Below are 16,198 nucleotides of genomic sequence, written 5' to 3' on the forward strand. Positions count from 1 at the left end.
CAACACTTCTAGGACCTTACCATAAGTTCTGTTAAGATTTGCTTTCCCAATATGCAGCACCTCCCATTTATCGAAATTAAACTCCATTTGCCCCTTCTCAGCCCATTGGCCCATCTGATCAAGATCCCATTGTAATCTGAGGTAATCTTCTTCGGTGTCCACTACATCTCCAATTTTGGTGTCATCTGCAAAACTTACTAATCATATTTCCTATGTTCACATCTAAGTCATTTATATAAATGATAAAAAATAGTAAACCCAGCACCGACCCTTGTGGCACTCCACTGGTCACAGGCCTCCAGTCTGAAAAACAACCCTCCACCATCACCCTCTGTCTTCTACCTTTGAGCCAGTTCTATATTCAAATGGCTAGTTCTCCCTGTATTCCGTGAGATCTAACCTTGCTAATCAGTCTCCCATGGGGAACCTTGTCAAATGCCTTACTGAAGTCCATATAGATCACATTTACCTGTCTGCCCTTATCAGCCCTCTTTGTTACTTCTTCAAAAAAACTCAATCAAGTTTGTGAGACATGATTTCCCACGCACAAGCCATGCTGACTATTCCTAATTAGTACAGCCTTTCCAAATACATGTACATCCTGTCCCTCAGGATTCCCTCCAACAACTTGCCCACCACCGACATCAGGCGCACCGTTCTATAGTTCCCTGGCTTGATTTCCACCTTTCTTAAATAGTGGTACCATGTTAGCCAACCTGCAGTCTTCCAGCACCTCACCTGTGACTATCGGTGATACAAATATCTCAGCAAGAGGCCCAGCAATCACTTCTCTAGTTTCCCACAGAGTTCTAGGGTACAGCTGAGGTCCTGACAATTTATCTACCTTTATGTGTTTCAAAACATCCAGCACCACCACCTTTGTACGATGGACATTTTTCAAAATGTCTCTCCATTCTATATCTTCCATGTCCTTCTCCACAGTAAACAGTGACACAAAATACTCATTTATTATCTCCGCCATCTCCTGCATTCCATATATAGGCTCCTTTGCTGATCTTTGAGGGGCCCTATTCTCTCCCTCGTTATCCTTTTGTCCTTAATGTATTTGTAAAACCCTTTGGATTCTCCTTAACCCTACTTGCCAAAGCTATCTCATGTCCCTTTTTTGCCTTCCTGATTTCCCTTGTTAGTATACTCCAACTACCTTTATGCTCAAAGGGTTCACTGAATCTATCCTCTCCATATCTGACATATGCTTCCCTCTTTTTCTTAACCAAAACCTCAATTTCTCTAGTCATCCAGCCTTCCTGACACCTATCAAGAATATACAGTCTCTAGATTCTCATTATCTCATTTCTGAAGGCTTCCCATTTTCCAGCCATCCCTTTACATGCAAAATCTACCCCCCAATCAGCTTAATAGTGTCAAAGTTAGCACGCCTCCAATTTAGAACTTCAACTTTTAGATTTGGTTTATCCTTTTCCATCACTATTTTAAAACTAATAGAATTATGGTCACTGGCCTCAAAGTCACCTGCCCTGCCTTATTTCCCAAAGGTAGGTCAAGTTTTGCAGCTTTTCTAGTAGGTACTGAGGCTGGGCTGCATTTTTGGAATCAGTCTCTCCAGTGAGATGTTAAACAAAGGCTCTGCTCTTAGGCTTTCAAGATCTGATGGGACTATTCTGAAGAGCATCAGAGTTCTCCCTGGTGTCCTGGCCAATATATTTATAACAGAATGAACATCACAAAAGTATGCTATCATTACCACATTAATCTCTGTAGGACCTTGAAAGTAATTCTTGCACTTCCTACGTTACTGATTATAAAGGATTTTGGGATGGCCTGTTGACTTGAAAGGCACTAAGTAAGTCAAAGTTATTTCTGTCTTAATAGCTTACTTTTCTTTCAGGTTTCAGTTATCAGTGAGTTCATCCAGTGAGCAACTGTGACATTCAGGCAGAGATACAAGAATTGGTTTAAGCAGAGCTAGCTTCAATGACAGTACAATTGTTTGTGACCAAAGTTATGGAGATGATAGCAGCCAGCCAAACATACACTCCTGAACAATATTTAATCCACTCTGCACAATATAACATGTAATTTAGTGCTGATACTGTATAAACCATGCTTACACACCTATCTCATCTATAGGTTGCTTGACTCCAATTTCATTGTTCACAGTCATTATTGACACCAAACTCGTATCTGGTCGAATTGCCTCCTCGAGTTCCTAGTTAAGAAAAATCCCACAGTCAGAACATCAAAAAGCTTTCTTTTTCCCTCTCTAAGCTACCTTCTGGCAAACTGCTGTGTGATCTAATTAGCTTTAGATGACTATCCTTCATTTAATGAAGATGCTGAAGGGATCAATTTTTAAACCAACACAATGCAAGGTAACCATGACTGAAAGATTTGCATAGTTATAACCCTTGCCATTAAGCCAGAGGGCTGTGGAATCAAGTCCCACTGCAGATTCTTGATCGTACAACTCAGGCCTTTTTTGTAAAAAAGATATTCACTTACAGGATCTAGGCGTTACTGGCCAGGCCAATATTTATTTTCCATCCCTAACTGCCCACACAGCAGTTAAAAGTCAAGCACATCGTTGTGGGTCTGGAGTCACATATAGGCCAGGCAATGTAAGAATGGCAATTTTCTTCCTCAAAAAGACATTAGTGAACCAGACAGGGTTTTCTGACAACTTATAATGGTCACCATTAGATTCATAATTCCAGATTTTTATTGAATTGAAATTCCACTGTCTGCCATGGCATGATTCAAATCCAGGACCTATTCAAATCTGGGTCTTTGGATTAATAGTCTAGAGATGATACCCCTAGACAACACACTCGCACTTTCTGGTTGCTCTTTCACACAGATTGCCCATATCCGCAAGCTATAAGGAGTTGTCAGGAGTCTATAACCTATATCGATTAACGTGCTTCAAGTATTAATTTTTTCTGAAATATCTGTCACAGATACAACCTACTTTTAAATCTACAAGTCCATTGGTCTTTACTGGCAAATAAGTCACATCGAAACCCTCAGTCTCAAGCATACGGCATGAATCCAATACACACTTATGTTCTGTCTGGCTTGTGATGATGTGCTTCTTCTTGGCTTTATAAAATCTTGCAACACCCTAATAATAACAAAAGGAAGAGAAATAAATCTTAACTTCTGAAAGTTGGATAAATATAACTGATCAGAAATGGATCCCCACTTAAAGAGCTACACAAAATATAGTAATAATTCACAATTATTAAATGGATCAGGTAGCATCCATGGAGAGAGAGCTAGCTAATTTTGAGTCTAGCTGACTTAGACTTGAAACACTGGCTTACTTTCTCTCTATGGATGCTGCCTGACCACTGTGACCTCTAGTATTTACTGTTTTCAGTACAGATTCCAGCATCTGTAGTAATGTGGTCTTAAATATTATCTTACTTTTCTTTTTAAACAGCAAATAATAAAGGCTTAGATTAGGAGATCAGTTTTCACCCCTTTTAGTACAGATTAAGGGTTAATCCAATTGATGTTTAAAATGAGTAACTACCCTATTTACTCTTGTTGGGGAATCCAGACCATTGCATTATAATCTTTCAATGAGAGCTAGGTTGTTTTGAGTGATGTTAGGAAGCATCTAGGGGAAAATATAGAGCTCTCCAACGAAAAGGGAGACAACTATGAGGCTGGGATCAATTAAAAAATTCATAATGAAGATTGACCAATTTTGTTAGGTAAGAATTATGGAGCCAATGGAATTCAGGTATAATCAGGATATATGGCTCAATCGGCTCGAGGAGATGAATTACCCTTGCCAGTTCTACTTTATTTCAGCAATACATGCTAGCTTGGCAAAACTGGACAAGATCTAGCCCATATACTTTAGTCTGACATTGCATCAGGATTCCTACTACTTGCGATATAAATCCAAAGTATAGAATGATGTTAAACATGTAACAAGATGCGACAGAGATTAATAATCTTCAAGGATGAAATAGTTAAGGACAAAAGGCCTTCCTCATCTAATCTTATCCTACGATGTAGACAAATCGAGCAGCACGTTGTATGCAAACCCGGTGCCAACATTCACCAATAATACAAGCTATTTCACAAAACATTTGGCATTCTTTGGGATTTCCTGTGATGCTTTATAAAAGATAAAATTTCTTTCTGTCTCTCAAATTCAATAATATAGGTCAGTCTTCACCAAACTGTAAACCAACCATCAGCACAAGTCATATTTTGGTCCAAACATGAATGCAACACATGCAAATAAGGCATAAAAACTTAACATTTAAAAAAAATCAGAATCCCTGAAAAAAATACAAAAACTTGCTAACAGATTCACACCTTCCATATTTCTGCAAACCATAATAGTGAATTCAAGAGTCAGGAAACTCAATCATTTCATAAAACAATTAATAGTTTAACTGAGATGCAGCTGTCATTTAAAATAAAACTGTGTAATCACATATTTACTCTCAGTGAACGGCAAAAATCAACCAGATTACTTCACATTTTAACCAGAGTCAAATGCTGCACATCTGATGACCTAGCTGAAATAAGATAGGATCTATTGACTCCCAATGACACAGTTAAACATTTCTCAAAACCAAAAAGGTCTGTATAGAAATCTTAGTAATGATAAAACAATGATTCAGGTTAATACATTAGCTATTGCATTTCACAAAGAAGCTCACGTCCTGTCAACAGGCAGATTAACCATCAACGCAGATCAGATTTGCAGCATTCCAAAGCTAGGACATACATAACACCAATCAGAAAAAGTACCTTAATGGCAATGTTGTTTGATTCTGTAGCACCACTGGTGAAGATGACTTCTCTAGGATCTGCGCCTATCAGGTCAGCTGTTTGCTGCAGAGACAATTGATTTGGTCAAAATAATAAAACTACAAACTCAATAAACAACTGGATTTGTATCCAATTAGCTCACAATAAGAACATCCTTAAACTAAAAAGTGCTTTAAAATATGCACTTCAGACAGCTCAGGCTAAAAGGAACATATTTAATCTCACAACTTGACTAAGCAAGTTACTGGACAAGTTAACTTTACAGGACAGTTAACATCAAAAGATGTTAACCCTAGTCCAACAAAATTAAAAATCACAACATCAGGTTATTGTCCAACAGGTTTCTTTGGAGGTACAAGCTTTCAGAGTGCTGCACCTTCATCAGCTAACGAGTGGGGCAGGATGATAAAACACAGAATTTATAGCAAAAGATCATAGTTCAAAGTTTGTGAGAAGATTTGTAGCTCGGGTGCTCGTTGTTGTGGTTCTGTTCACCGAGCTGGGAATTTGTGTTGCAGATGTTTCATCCCCTGTCTAGGTGACAGCCTCAGTGCTTGGGAGCCTCCTGTGAAGCACTTCTGTGATGTTTCCTCTGCCATTTATAGTGGTTTGTCTCTGCCATTTCCGGTTGTCAGTTCCAGCTGTCCGCTGCAGTGGTCGGTATATTGGGTCCAGGTCGATGTGCTTATTGATTGAATCTGTGGATGAGTGCCATGCCTCTAGGAATTCCCTGGCTGTTCTCTGTTTGGCTTGTCCTATAATAGTAGTGTTGTCCCAGTTGAACTCATGTTGCTTGTTTTCTTTCCCTTCGGCATCTGTTGATGAAATTGCGCAGGTATCCGTTTTTGGCAAATACATTGTAGAGGTGTTCTTCTTCCTCTTTTTGCAGTTCTGGTGTACTGCAGCTATCCTTAGTAGCCACACACGCAGATGACAAGCAATAGGAGTTGCAACATCAAAAGCAGCATTTCTACTTGCAGCACAGCGGGAGGCCATTCTCCTTTACAAATACTTTCTTTTGATCCTTAACCAGAAGTTACTGACCATGCTCAAGTACTTGACCAACTTCCTTTTAAAATTATTGATGGGGTCAGCTTTTACCAGCTTTTCAGGTAGACCACTCCAGAGCCTGACAAACCCAGTAGGGAAAAAAAGTCTCCATTTCTCTTGACTTTTTGGTAATGACTTTAAAATCATGATCTCTGTTTATTTACCCAATTTTCTGAAAAATCTTCTCTCCTTCAATTAGAAGCAGAGAAAACAAGAATAGAATTAAATTCTTTAGAGAAAAAAAATTGCATGTTGATGGCTGAAGTAAGCCAGAAAAGAAAACAATGAATTGTTTAGAAACTTGCTCCAAGTTTGGGTCTCAACTACGAAGAGCTAGGCAAGTGATTACTTGGCCTCAGTTAGTGCATGTAAAAGAAAGTCTTCAAAAGGAGAAAAAGCAGATAAAGAACCAGTTTTTCCTGCCTACAACCTCAGAGGGCACCTCAAATATCTACTGAACATAATGTAAACACAGAAGCAGTAAGCCATGCTGCCTTTTGAGCCTGCACTGCCACGAAATAAGATCATGCTGGTCTTCTACTTCAACTCTAATTTCCCACACATCCCTTGATTCCTTTAGTCCACAAATCTATCCACTTCAATCCAGAATAGGTAATCACTCTTCTTCAATGGGCTCTGGGGTGGCTGATGAATCCAATGTATCATGTGCAGACTGCTGTGTATGGCAGATGGTGCTTGAAGGGTCATGCAGATGAGGTGTTTGGAGATTTGCTCTCTCCAATATTTCAATTTCATAACTGCATGTTCTTGAAGTCTCTCAATGTATTGAGTGTTTTCCCAAATTATACTTTTTGGCCAGTCACAAACTTGGCCCATTCCAGCTAGTGTCACCCACGTGTTAGTGGGGATGTTTGATCTCCCCAGAGATGTTTCAAGGACATCCCTAAAGCATACCTCTTGCTCTCCTGGGAACCTGGTGTTAGGCATATGAATGCCATATCTCACCCTATAGTTGGTTTTAAATGATTAATGCCTCAATGCTAGGCAAGACAGTTTCAGAGAGGGCTCTATTATTTGAAGACATGTATGAAATAAAATACACACCTGAGTATTCAAAGGGATTGGTGATGCTCAGTAAACCACAACCTAGGATCGGAAAACCTGGCCCTCAGATAGTCTTTTGCTCAATTAGTTAAAGTCTGAGCTGGTAAGTTGGAAGAGATAATGAATTTCTCTGACTTTCAAAAGTCTCCTTTTACATGCATTAACAGAGGCGAAGTAATCTCTTTCCTGGCATTTGGTAATTGTGATCCAAACTTTGGATAAGATTCTAAACAATTCATTTTTTCTTCTTCTGGCTTACTTCAACCATCAATACGCATTTTTTTTCAGAAAACTTTAATTCTGCTCTTATTTTTTTTCCACTTCTAATTGACAGGAAGCTCCTAAGTTACAGAATATATACTTAGGAGGAATGTCAACTAAGATCCCAATTTCAACTCGAAAGCCCTCAACTTGATTCCTCATATCCCATTTATACCCCATTCATCAGCTGAAAAATTACAAGGACTGAGGTAGAACAATCGTAGGAACATGGGTTCAGGAGCAGGCAATTCAGTCTAACTCAGTCTAAAGCTGCTGCACCATTTAATATAGAGTCATAGAGATATACAGCATAGAAACAGATCCCTCAGTCCAACTTGTCCATGCCGACCAAATATCCTAACCTAATCTAGTCCCATTTGCCTGCACTTGGCCAATATCCCTCTAAACCCTTCCTATTCATAGAACATAGTACAATACAGCGCAGAACAGGCCCTTCGGCCCTCGATGTTGCACCAATCTATGAACTAATCTAAGCCCATCCCCCTACACTATTCCATCATCATCCATATGCTTATCCATGGATCGTTTAAATCTCCCTAAATTGGCTGAGTTAACTACATTGGCAGACAGGGCATTCCACGCCCTTACCATTTCCTGAGTAAAGAATCTGCCTCTGACATCAGTCTTAAAGCTATCATCCCTTAATCTGTAGTTATGCCCCCTCGTACAAGCTGACATCATCCGAGAAAAAAAACGTTCACTGTCCACCCTATCTAATCCTCTGATCATCTTGTATGTCTCTATTAAATCTCCTCTTAGCCTTCTTCATTTCAATGAAAACAGATCTAAGTCTCTCAGCTTTCCTAATAAGACCTTCTCTCCAGATCAGGCAATATCCTGGTAAATCTCCTCTGCACCTTTTCCAATGCTTCCACATCCTTCTTGTAATAGGGCGACCAGAACTGTACACAAACTTCCAAGTGCGACCACACAAGCGTTTTGTATAGTTGCAGCATGACATTACAGCTCTGGAACTCAATTCCTCTGCCAATAAAACCTAACACACCGTATGCCTTCTTAACAGCACTATCAACCTGGGTGGCAACTTTGAGGGATCTACGTACATGGACACCAAGATCCCTTTGTACATCCAGACCACCAAGAGTCTTTCCATTGACCCAATATTCTGCCTTCCTGTTGTTCTTCCCAAAGTGAATCACCTCACGTTTAACTGCATTGAACTCCATTTACCACCTCTCAACCCAAGTCTGCAATTTATCCAAGTCCCCCTGTAATCTGTAATATTCTTCCATACTGTCCACTACTCCACCGACTTTAGTGTCATCTGCAAACTTACTAACCCATCCACCTATGCCTGCGATCAAGTCATTTATGAAAATGACAAACAGCAGTGGTCCCAACACAGATCCGTGTGGTACACTACTAGTAACCAGACTCCGGCTGAATATTTTCCATCAACCACTACTCGCTGCCTTCTTACAGAAAGCCAGTTTCTAATCCAAACTGCTAAATCACCCTCAATTCCATGCCTCCGCATTTTCTCCAAAAGCCTACCATGTGGGGAGCCTACCATGTGGGGAACCTTATCAAAGGTTTTACTGAAGTCCATGTACACCGCATCAACTGCTCTACCCTCTTCCACATGCTTGGTCAACTTCTCCAAAAAACTCAGTGAGATTATTGAGATTTGACCTGCCCTTGACAAAATCATGTTGACAATATGAAATCAAATTGTGCTTGCTAGATGATTATAAATCCTATCTCTTATAATCCTTACCCAAAACTAATCCTGCAACAGATGTAAGGCTCACTGGTCTATAATTACCCGGATCATCTCTACTGCCCTTCTTGAACAAGGGCAAAACATTTTCAATCCTCTAGTGCTTAGGTACTAAACCTGCAGGCAATGACGACTCAAAAGATTAAAGCCTAAGGCTCTACCATCTCCTTCCCAGCTTCCCAGAAAATCCTCTGATAAATCCCATCCGGCCCAAGGGATCATTTACCCATCCAGATGCCTTTCAAATGTTGTAATTGTACCAGCCTTCGTCACTTCCTCTAGCAACTCATTCCATACATGTATTACCCTCTGCATGGAAAAGTTATCCTTTAGTCCCTTTTAATCTTTCTCCTCCCACCTTAAACCTATGCCCTCTAGTTTTGTATTCCCCACCCACAGGAAAAGACCTGTCCATGCCCCTCATGATTTGATAAACCCCTGTAAGGTCACTCCTCAGACTCCGACGCTCCAGGGAAAATAGCCCCAGTCTATTCAGCCTCTAGATTAGATTACTTACAGTGTGGAAACAGGCCCTTCGGCCCAACAAGTCCACACCGACCCTCCGAAGAGCAACCCACCCAGACCCATTGCCCACATTTACCCCTTCACCTAACACTATGGGCAATTTAGCATGGCCAATTCACCTAACCTGCACATCTTTGGACTATGGGAGGAAACCGGAGCACTCTGAGAAAATCCACGCAGACACGGGGAGAATGTGCAAACTCCACACAGACAGTTGCCAGAGGCGGGAATTGAACCCAGGTCTCTGGCGCTCTGAGACAGCAGTGCTAACCACTATGCCACCCATATACTTATACCTGAAACCCTCCAACTCTGACAACATCCTTGTAGATCTTTGCTGAACCCATTCAACTTTCACATCACCCTTCCTGTAGCAGGGAGACCAGAATCAAAAGGAGTATTCCTCTAGTTGCCTAATCAGTGTCCTGTACAACTGCAACATGACCTCCCAACTCCTATACTCAATGCACTGACCAATAAAGGAAAGCATAGCAAACACCTTCTTCCCCACCCTGTCTACCTGTGACTCCACTTTCAAAGTACTATGAATCTGCACACCAAGATCTCTTTGTTCAGCAAAACCCTCCAGGACCTTACCATTAACTGTATAAGTCCTGCCCTGATTTGCCTTTCCAAAACACAGCATCTTATCTGACTCAATCTAAACATGTATCTCAATTAAACTCCATCTGCCACTCTTTGGCCCATCTGATCAAGATCCCATTGTACTCCGATGTAAGCTACTTCACTATCTACTATACCTCCAATTTTGGGGTCATCTACAAACTTACTAACCACATCTTCTACGTTCACATCTAAGTCATTTATGTAAATGATGAAAAACAGTGGACCCAGCACCAGTCCTCATGGCACACCACTGGTCAAAGGCATCCAGTCTGAAAAGTAACCCTCCACTACCACCCTCTGTTTTCTATCTTCAAGCCAGTTCTGTACCCAAATGGCTAGCTGTCCCTGTAATCAATGTGATTTAACTTGCTAACCAGTCTACCAAGAGGAAACTTGTCAAACATCTTATGGAAGTCCACATAGATCACATCCACTGCTCTGCTCTCATTAATCCTCTTCATTACTGCTTCAAAAGAAAAGCTTAATCAAGTTAAAGACATGACTTCCCACGCATAAAGCCATGTTAACTATCCCTAATCAGTCCTTGTCTTTCCAAATACATGTACATGTACATCCTGTTCCTCAGGATTACCTCCAAAAACATGCCCACCACCGATGTCAGGCTCACTGGTCTAATAGTTCCCTGGCTTGTCCTTACCACCTTTCCTAAATAGTGACATCATGCTAGCCAACCTCCAGCCTTCCGGCACATCACTTGTGGCTACTGATGATACAAATAAGTCAGCAAGGGGCCCAGCAATCACTTCCCTAGCTTCCCACATAAATCGTTGGGACACCTGATCAGGTCATACAGATGTATAGCACGGAAACAGACCGCCCATGCCAACCAGATATCCCAACCCAATCTAGTCCCACCGGCCAGCACCCGGCCCATATCCCTCCAAACTTTTCCTATTCATATACCTATCCAGATGCCTTTTAAATGTTGCAATTGTACCAGCTTCCACCACTTCCTCTGGCAGCTCATTCCATACACTTACCACCCTCTGCATGAAAGAGTTGCACCTTAGGTCCCTTTTATATCTTTCCCCACTCACCCTAAACCTATGCCCTCTAGTTTTTGTCTTCCCACCCCAGGGAAAATACTTTGCCTATTTCTCATATCCATGCCCCTCATAATTTTGTAAACCTCTATACGGTCAACCGTCAGGTTCCAACGCTCCAGGGAAAATAACCTCAGCCTATCTGACCTCTCCCAGTCGCTCAAATCCTCCAACCCTGGCAACTTTTTCGTAAATCTTTTCTGAAGCTTTCATGTTTCACAACATCTTTCCGATAGGAAGGAGACAAGAATTGCACGCAATATTCCAACAGTGGCCTAACCAATGTCCTGTACAGCTACAACATGACCTCTCAACTACTGAACTCAATACTCTGACCAATAAACGAAAGCATACCAAATGCCTTTGTCACTATCCTATCTGCCTGCAACTCTACTTTCAGGAACTATGAACCAGCACTTCAAGGTCTCTTTATTCAGCAACACTCCCTAGGATCTTACCAATAAGTGTATAAGTCCTGCTAAGATTTGCTGTCCCAAAATGCAGCACCTCCCATTTATCTGAATTAAACGCCATCTGCCACTCCCCAGCCCATTGGCCCATCTGATCAAGATCCCATTGTAATCTGAGGTAACCTTCTTCGCTGTCCACTACTTCTCCAATTTTCGTGTCATCTGCAAAACCTACTAATCATATCTCCCATGTTCACATCCAAATCATTTATATAAATGACAAAAAGAAGTGGACCCAGCACCGATCCTTGTGGCACTCCACTGGTCACAGGCCTCCAGTCTGAAAAACAACCCTCCACCACCACCCTCTGTCTTCTACCTTTGAGCCAGTTCTGTATCCAAATGGCTAGTTCTCCCTGTATTCCATGAGATCTAACCTTGCGAACCAGTGTCCCATGGGGAACATTGTCGAACGCCTTACTGAAGTCTAAATAGATCACATCTACCGCTCTGCCCTCATTAAACCTCTTTGTTACTTCTTCAAAAATCTCAGTCAAGTTTGTGAGACATGATTTCCCACACATAAAGCCATATTGACTATCCCTGATCAGTCCTTGCCTTTCCAAATACATTGTTTTTTTGGGGGGGTATAATTTAAACTAATTGGCCGAATTCAAATTTGTTTTTGTCTCCAGACAACCAGTTACCATTGCTGCTGGACCACACGTTACGTTGTATCTTATTCAGAACACTTGATGTTGTCAGGTAGTTCTGCTGGCTTTTAACTTCCTTAAAAAAGGTACAGTACACCCACATCTTCACATCACATTCCCCCACCTCCCCCTCTACCCCCACACTGATCCCTGAGGAATCCCATTGACCATGGTCCGCAAACGCAAAAATGAGCCTTTATTCCTACACTATGTTTTCTGTTTGCTAATCCAGGCCAGTGCATCACCTCCTATCCCATGTGCTTTAAATCTTTCTATCTGGCCTCCTGTGGTGACATTATTAAAAGCCTTCCAAAAATCTAAACATATATTATCTATCTACTCCTTTTTATCAATTTTGCTAGCAACAATGCTAAAACCCCTCCGGAAGTCTGAAAACATAACAAAGGTACACTCCTTGCACAGCAGTACAACCTCACACACTTCACCCAGCAAAGAAGTGCATGTCGAGGGATATCAGGGATACTGTGATTGTGACTGCCTTCAAGAAAGACAATTCCAATTAGAACAACAAGGTTATTTCCCTACTGTCTGCCCCAGGGATAATTATTGCAAGGATTCTCCTTGATTGCTTCTTCCCAGTGCTGAACAAGGGTTACACCAGAAACATTGACTTCTCCACTTCCTGACGCTGACTGGCGAGCTGTGTTCTTCCATCCTTCTGCTCGTCTATCATCCTAATCTCAGTACAGTTTTCACCATCTGAGAGCACCAGAGACATTATCTTCACCGCACAATAAATGCGCTAGAAAAGCATGAAACAGTACTAACCACTCTACATAGCCTTTTCATAACTGATGTAAAACCTTTCATTCTTGTCAACTGCAAAAATTTATAGATAGCCAAATTTGAGCAGAATGCTCCACAAATTTGATTCTCCACCTATTCCATGATGAAATGCTAGCTGATCCTGACCAACAGAAGGACCACAGGCTCAGAGAAGAATGGGGTCAAACAATGTATGCCTTTGTAAACATCTTTATTTTCCTTAATGCAGCATTGCAACTCACCTCCACAACATTACCCAGAAGCATGGAGAACAGATAGGAAACAGTTTGGCCTACATCACCTTCAACCCAATACCAGAACCACTCCAAATTTAGTCAGAGCTTTGGAATGCAGATGACTCTCAAGCGTTCATTCACGCAAGTTCCCCCCAACTTATTGTCAGTCCCTTCTCCAAGAGGCATTCTCTTCCAACCAGCTCTTATAACTCAACACTTCAGCCTTCAACTAAGATCAATAGCAAGATTATGGAAAATCTAGTCCATTTTCCATGCTTTGGAAGCATCTGCTTGATGAAGGTAGAGATGGAAAATCTACCTTGACTATGTCTCACATCTGAGAATTCAGTCCTCTGGGTAAAGAACTTAAAACATTCATAGCCCTCAGAGTAAAGAAGTTCCTCCAAATCTTGCTTGGAAATGACCGACTACTTAATCCGGGATTACGAACCCTTGTTTAGTCACGTGAGGCAACCTCTCAATATCTATTCTATCAAGACCTCTTGGTATTTCATGTGTTTTAATGACGGCACCTCTAACTGTTCTGGAAACCAGAGAGAGTATAAGTTTATTGTACTCAATCTCATGCTTGCTAAAGCACCCTGACTAAAAAGAGAAGCCACTCAAAATTAAACAGCAGATACATCAGTTTCTAGGCAAAATAGTGGCTTATTCACATGCACTGGAGCATTTTAAATGTTTCTAATTAGAAAAATCAAAGGAGATCCAAAAACCAACAATGTCTGATGATGAAGGTGTTAAGTAAATAAGAAGCAATGATTGTCAGCAGCACTCAATTATCATGAAGAAACTGTCTTTAAAAGAACAAAAATCTTTCCATGCCCCAAACAGGAAGGAGAGAATCCTTACAGATCTCTGCTAAAATCAAGACCTGAATGCTGATTGTACTTTAAACTTTTTCGGACAAATATTTATTAAGATTGCGACATTACAAAAGGGGTTGAGACCAGCCAATTGTTTAAATAGAATGTGCGGACGCTGTGAAAACAAAGATCTACCTTTCTGGCTTTCTCCACTGCAGCTTCACTCTCCCAGCCATAAGCATGTGTTCTTGAATGAGGATTGCCATAGGCGCTGACAAGGTAAGGAAGCATTGCGTCCAACACTCTAGGATCCTAAGAGTAAAATCAGTATCTTAAACAAGGTGTAAACATATTAAGAGTTACATACATGAGTACGCATTGGTTTGGTGGCAAGTCTCACAAAAGCTGTATCTAATTTTCTGTTTCAGAAGCTTGCTGTGCACACATCAGTTGCTGCATTTGCATCAGAAGAAACAACAGGACTTTGTCATATGTGAAAGTTTTTGGGTATGTTCATAATAATCCATAAGAATTACAAACCTGTTACTGCAGTCTATACAGTTTAAAAATATACTTACTACAGTTCTCACATGAAATATAATTTATCATTAATCTAAGACATTTCATAAAAACATCAAAGCAGATGAGAAATTATTACTGCTTAAACAAGTTTTGAAGAATTGATTTAGGAGAGAATTCAAGAGCTCAGATGAAGGCAAACACGCCTCTGGAATTGATTAAACATAGGAATGGTCAAGAGACTGGAATCAGAGAAGCACAGAAATCTTTAGACCATCGTAGGAGGGAAAGGGAGATACAAATTGCAAGGGAGCATAAAATTCAATATGCCTGGGCAAACTGGTCAGCCATCTGATTACACAAATGCAACTTTAAAAAGTTCCTCTAATTTGTGTCTCATTGGATAGTTTGCATCAAGCATTCCTACCATTGGTGTGGTAGCCTGGAAATCCAAGTACAGAGGTCGAACTTTATCTGCAACATCTTTCAAAGAATCATTATCTAGGAAAAACACAATAAATTTCAAAATTATGTTCGCTTTGGCAAACCATTTCAACTTCAGATGGCATCACATAAACCATTATTTTTCTCTCTTCAAAAATCCACCCTCTCTAATCCCAAAGCACCTTCTCTACAAGTCCGTTCACCCAATTCCCCTCATCCCAAAACACTTCCACCCCCCCCCCAAATCCCTCCTACTCCCAAAAGTACATCCCTCAATCTTCTTTCCACTCCTCCCATAAGCCTCTTCCCACTGTTCCCGCCCCAAAATCAAAACCCAAATCCTCTTCCCACTGTCCCCGCCCCAAAATCAAAACCCAAATCCTCTTCCCACTGGAACCCCCAAAATCAAAACCCAAATCCTCTTCCCACTGGAACCCCCAAAATCCATCCCCTAACTCTCTTCCCTCCGCCCCCAAGACCCTAGATCCTTCTCCCCCCACCTCCAAACCCATCCCCCACCCCCCCCCCTCCCTCCGCTAACACACCTTTTAATCCATTCCCCTCCCCCAACTCAATGCGCGCCCCGCTGACTCACCATTCTCAGCCCCATCCCTCCGGCTCTGTGAGGCGCCGAACCTCCTGCACAGGATTCCTCGGGCCCCCGCGAAGCCCCTGAGGGCCGTCCTGCCGAGCATGTCGCAGTGAAGGCGCCCCTTGTCCCGGGGGCAGGTTTCAAAACCTGCGGCAAACAACTCAACCCAATACCGGAAGCTGCCGGTGACCTCTCACCTTAGCAACGGAAATGACGAAAGCCGCTGCCCCGGGAAGCCAATCGCCGGGGAAAGTGACTGAAACAAAATGAATAGAGTTCTGGAAATAGATGTCACACCGATAAACTAAATCAGGCCAGAGAGGGAGCAGATAGTATTGTTAATACTTTGTAATAGCCTTTTATTATTTCATGGAATCCGAGTCCGATATTGTCGTTCCGCAAATCTGTATCAAAACGCTCCGATCTATTTGATGATTATTAATTGAAATGAATTGCAAGTTGTTCCCACAATTATTTAAAAACAAAGAGGTGAACCGCAGGCTTCTGCCTAACGCACGGGCCTGTCGCTGGCTTAGGATAT

The 16,198-nt window shown here is 41.5% G+C and overlaps 1 protein-coding gene across 2 annotated transcripts in view; it reads right to left on the bottom strand.

The window, feature by feature from the left end:
• nfs1 (NFS1 cysteine desulfurase) overlaps positions 1-16,180 on the bottom strand; it is a 30,056-nt gene extending 13,876 nt beyond the window's left edge. For both annotated transcript variants that reach the window (XR_015759518.1, XM_087994733.1), the window contains exons 1-6: positions 15,661-16,180; positions 15,049-15,122; positions 14,298-14,414; positions 4,759-4,842; positions 2,951-3,103; positions 2,098-2,191 (exon numbers count right to left, since the gene is read on the bottom strand). Coding sequence is in view for 1 of the 2 variants with exons in the window: in XM_087994733.1 (XP_087850859.1) it covers positions 2,098-2,191; positions 2,951-3,103; positions 4,759-4,842; positions 14,298-14,414; positions 15,049-15,122; positions 15,661-15,760 (622 nt within the window). In the remaining variant the exon portion in view is untranslated. The remainder of the gene's footprint in view (positions 1-2,097; positions 2,192-2,950; positions 3,104-4,758; positions 4,843-14,297; positions 14,415-15,048; positions 15,123-15,660) is intronic.
• Positions 16,181-16,198: the final 18 nt, after the last annotated feature.

The sequence above is a fragment of the Chiloscyllium plagiosum genome, unplaced genomic scaffold (genome assembly GCF_037043375.1).
Source record: "Chiloscyllium plagiosum isolate Xiang-an unplaced genomic scaffold, Cpla_swu_hap1 HiC_scaffold_15, whole genome shotgun sequence".
In the NCBI taxonomy this organism is placed as follows: domain Eukaryota; kingdom Metazoa; phylum Chordata; class Chondrichthyes; order Orectolobiformes; family Hemiscylliidae; genus Chiloscyllium; species Chiloscyllium plagiosum.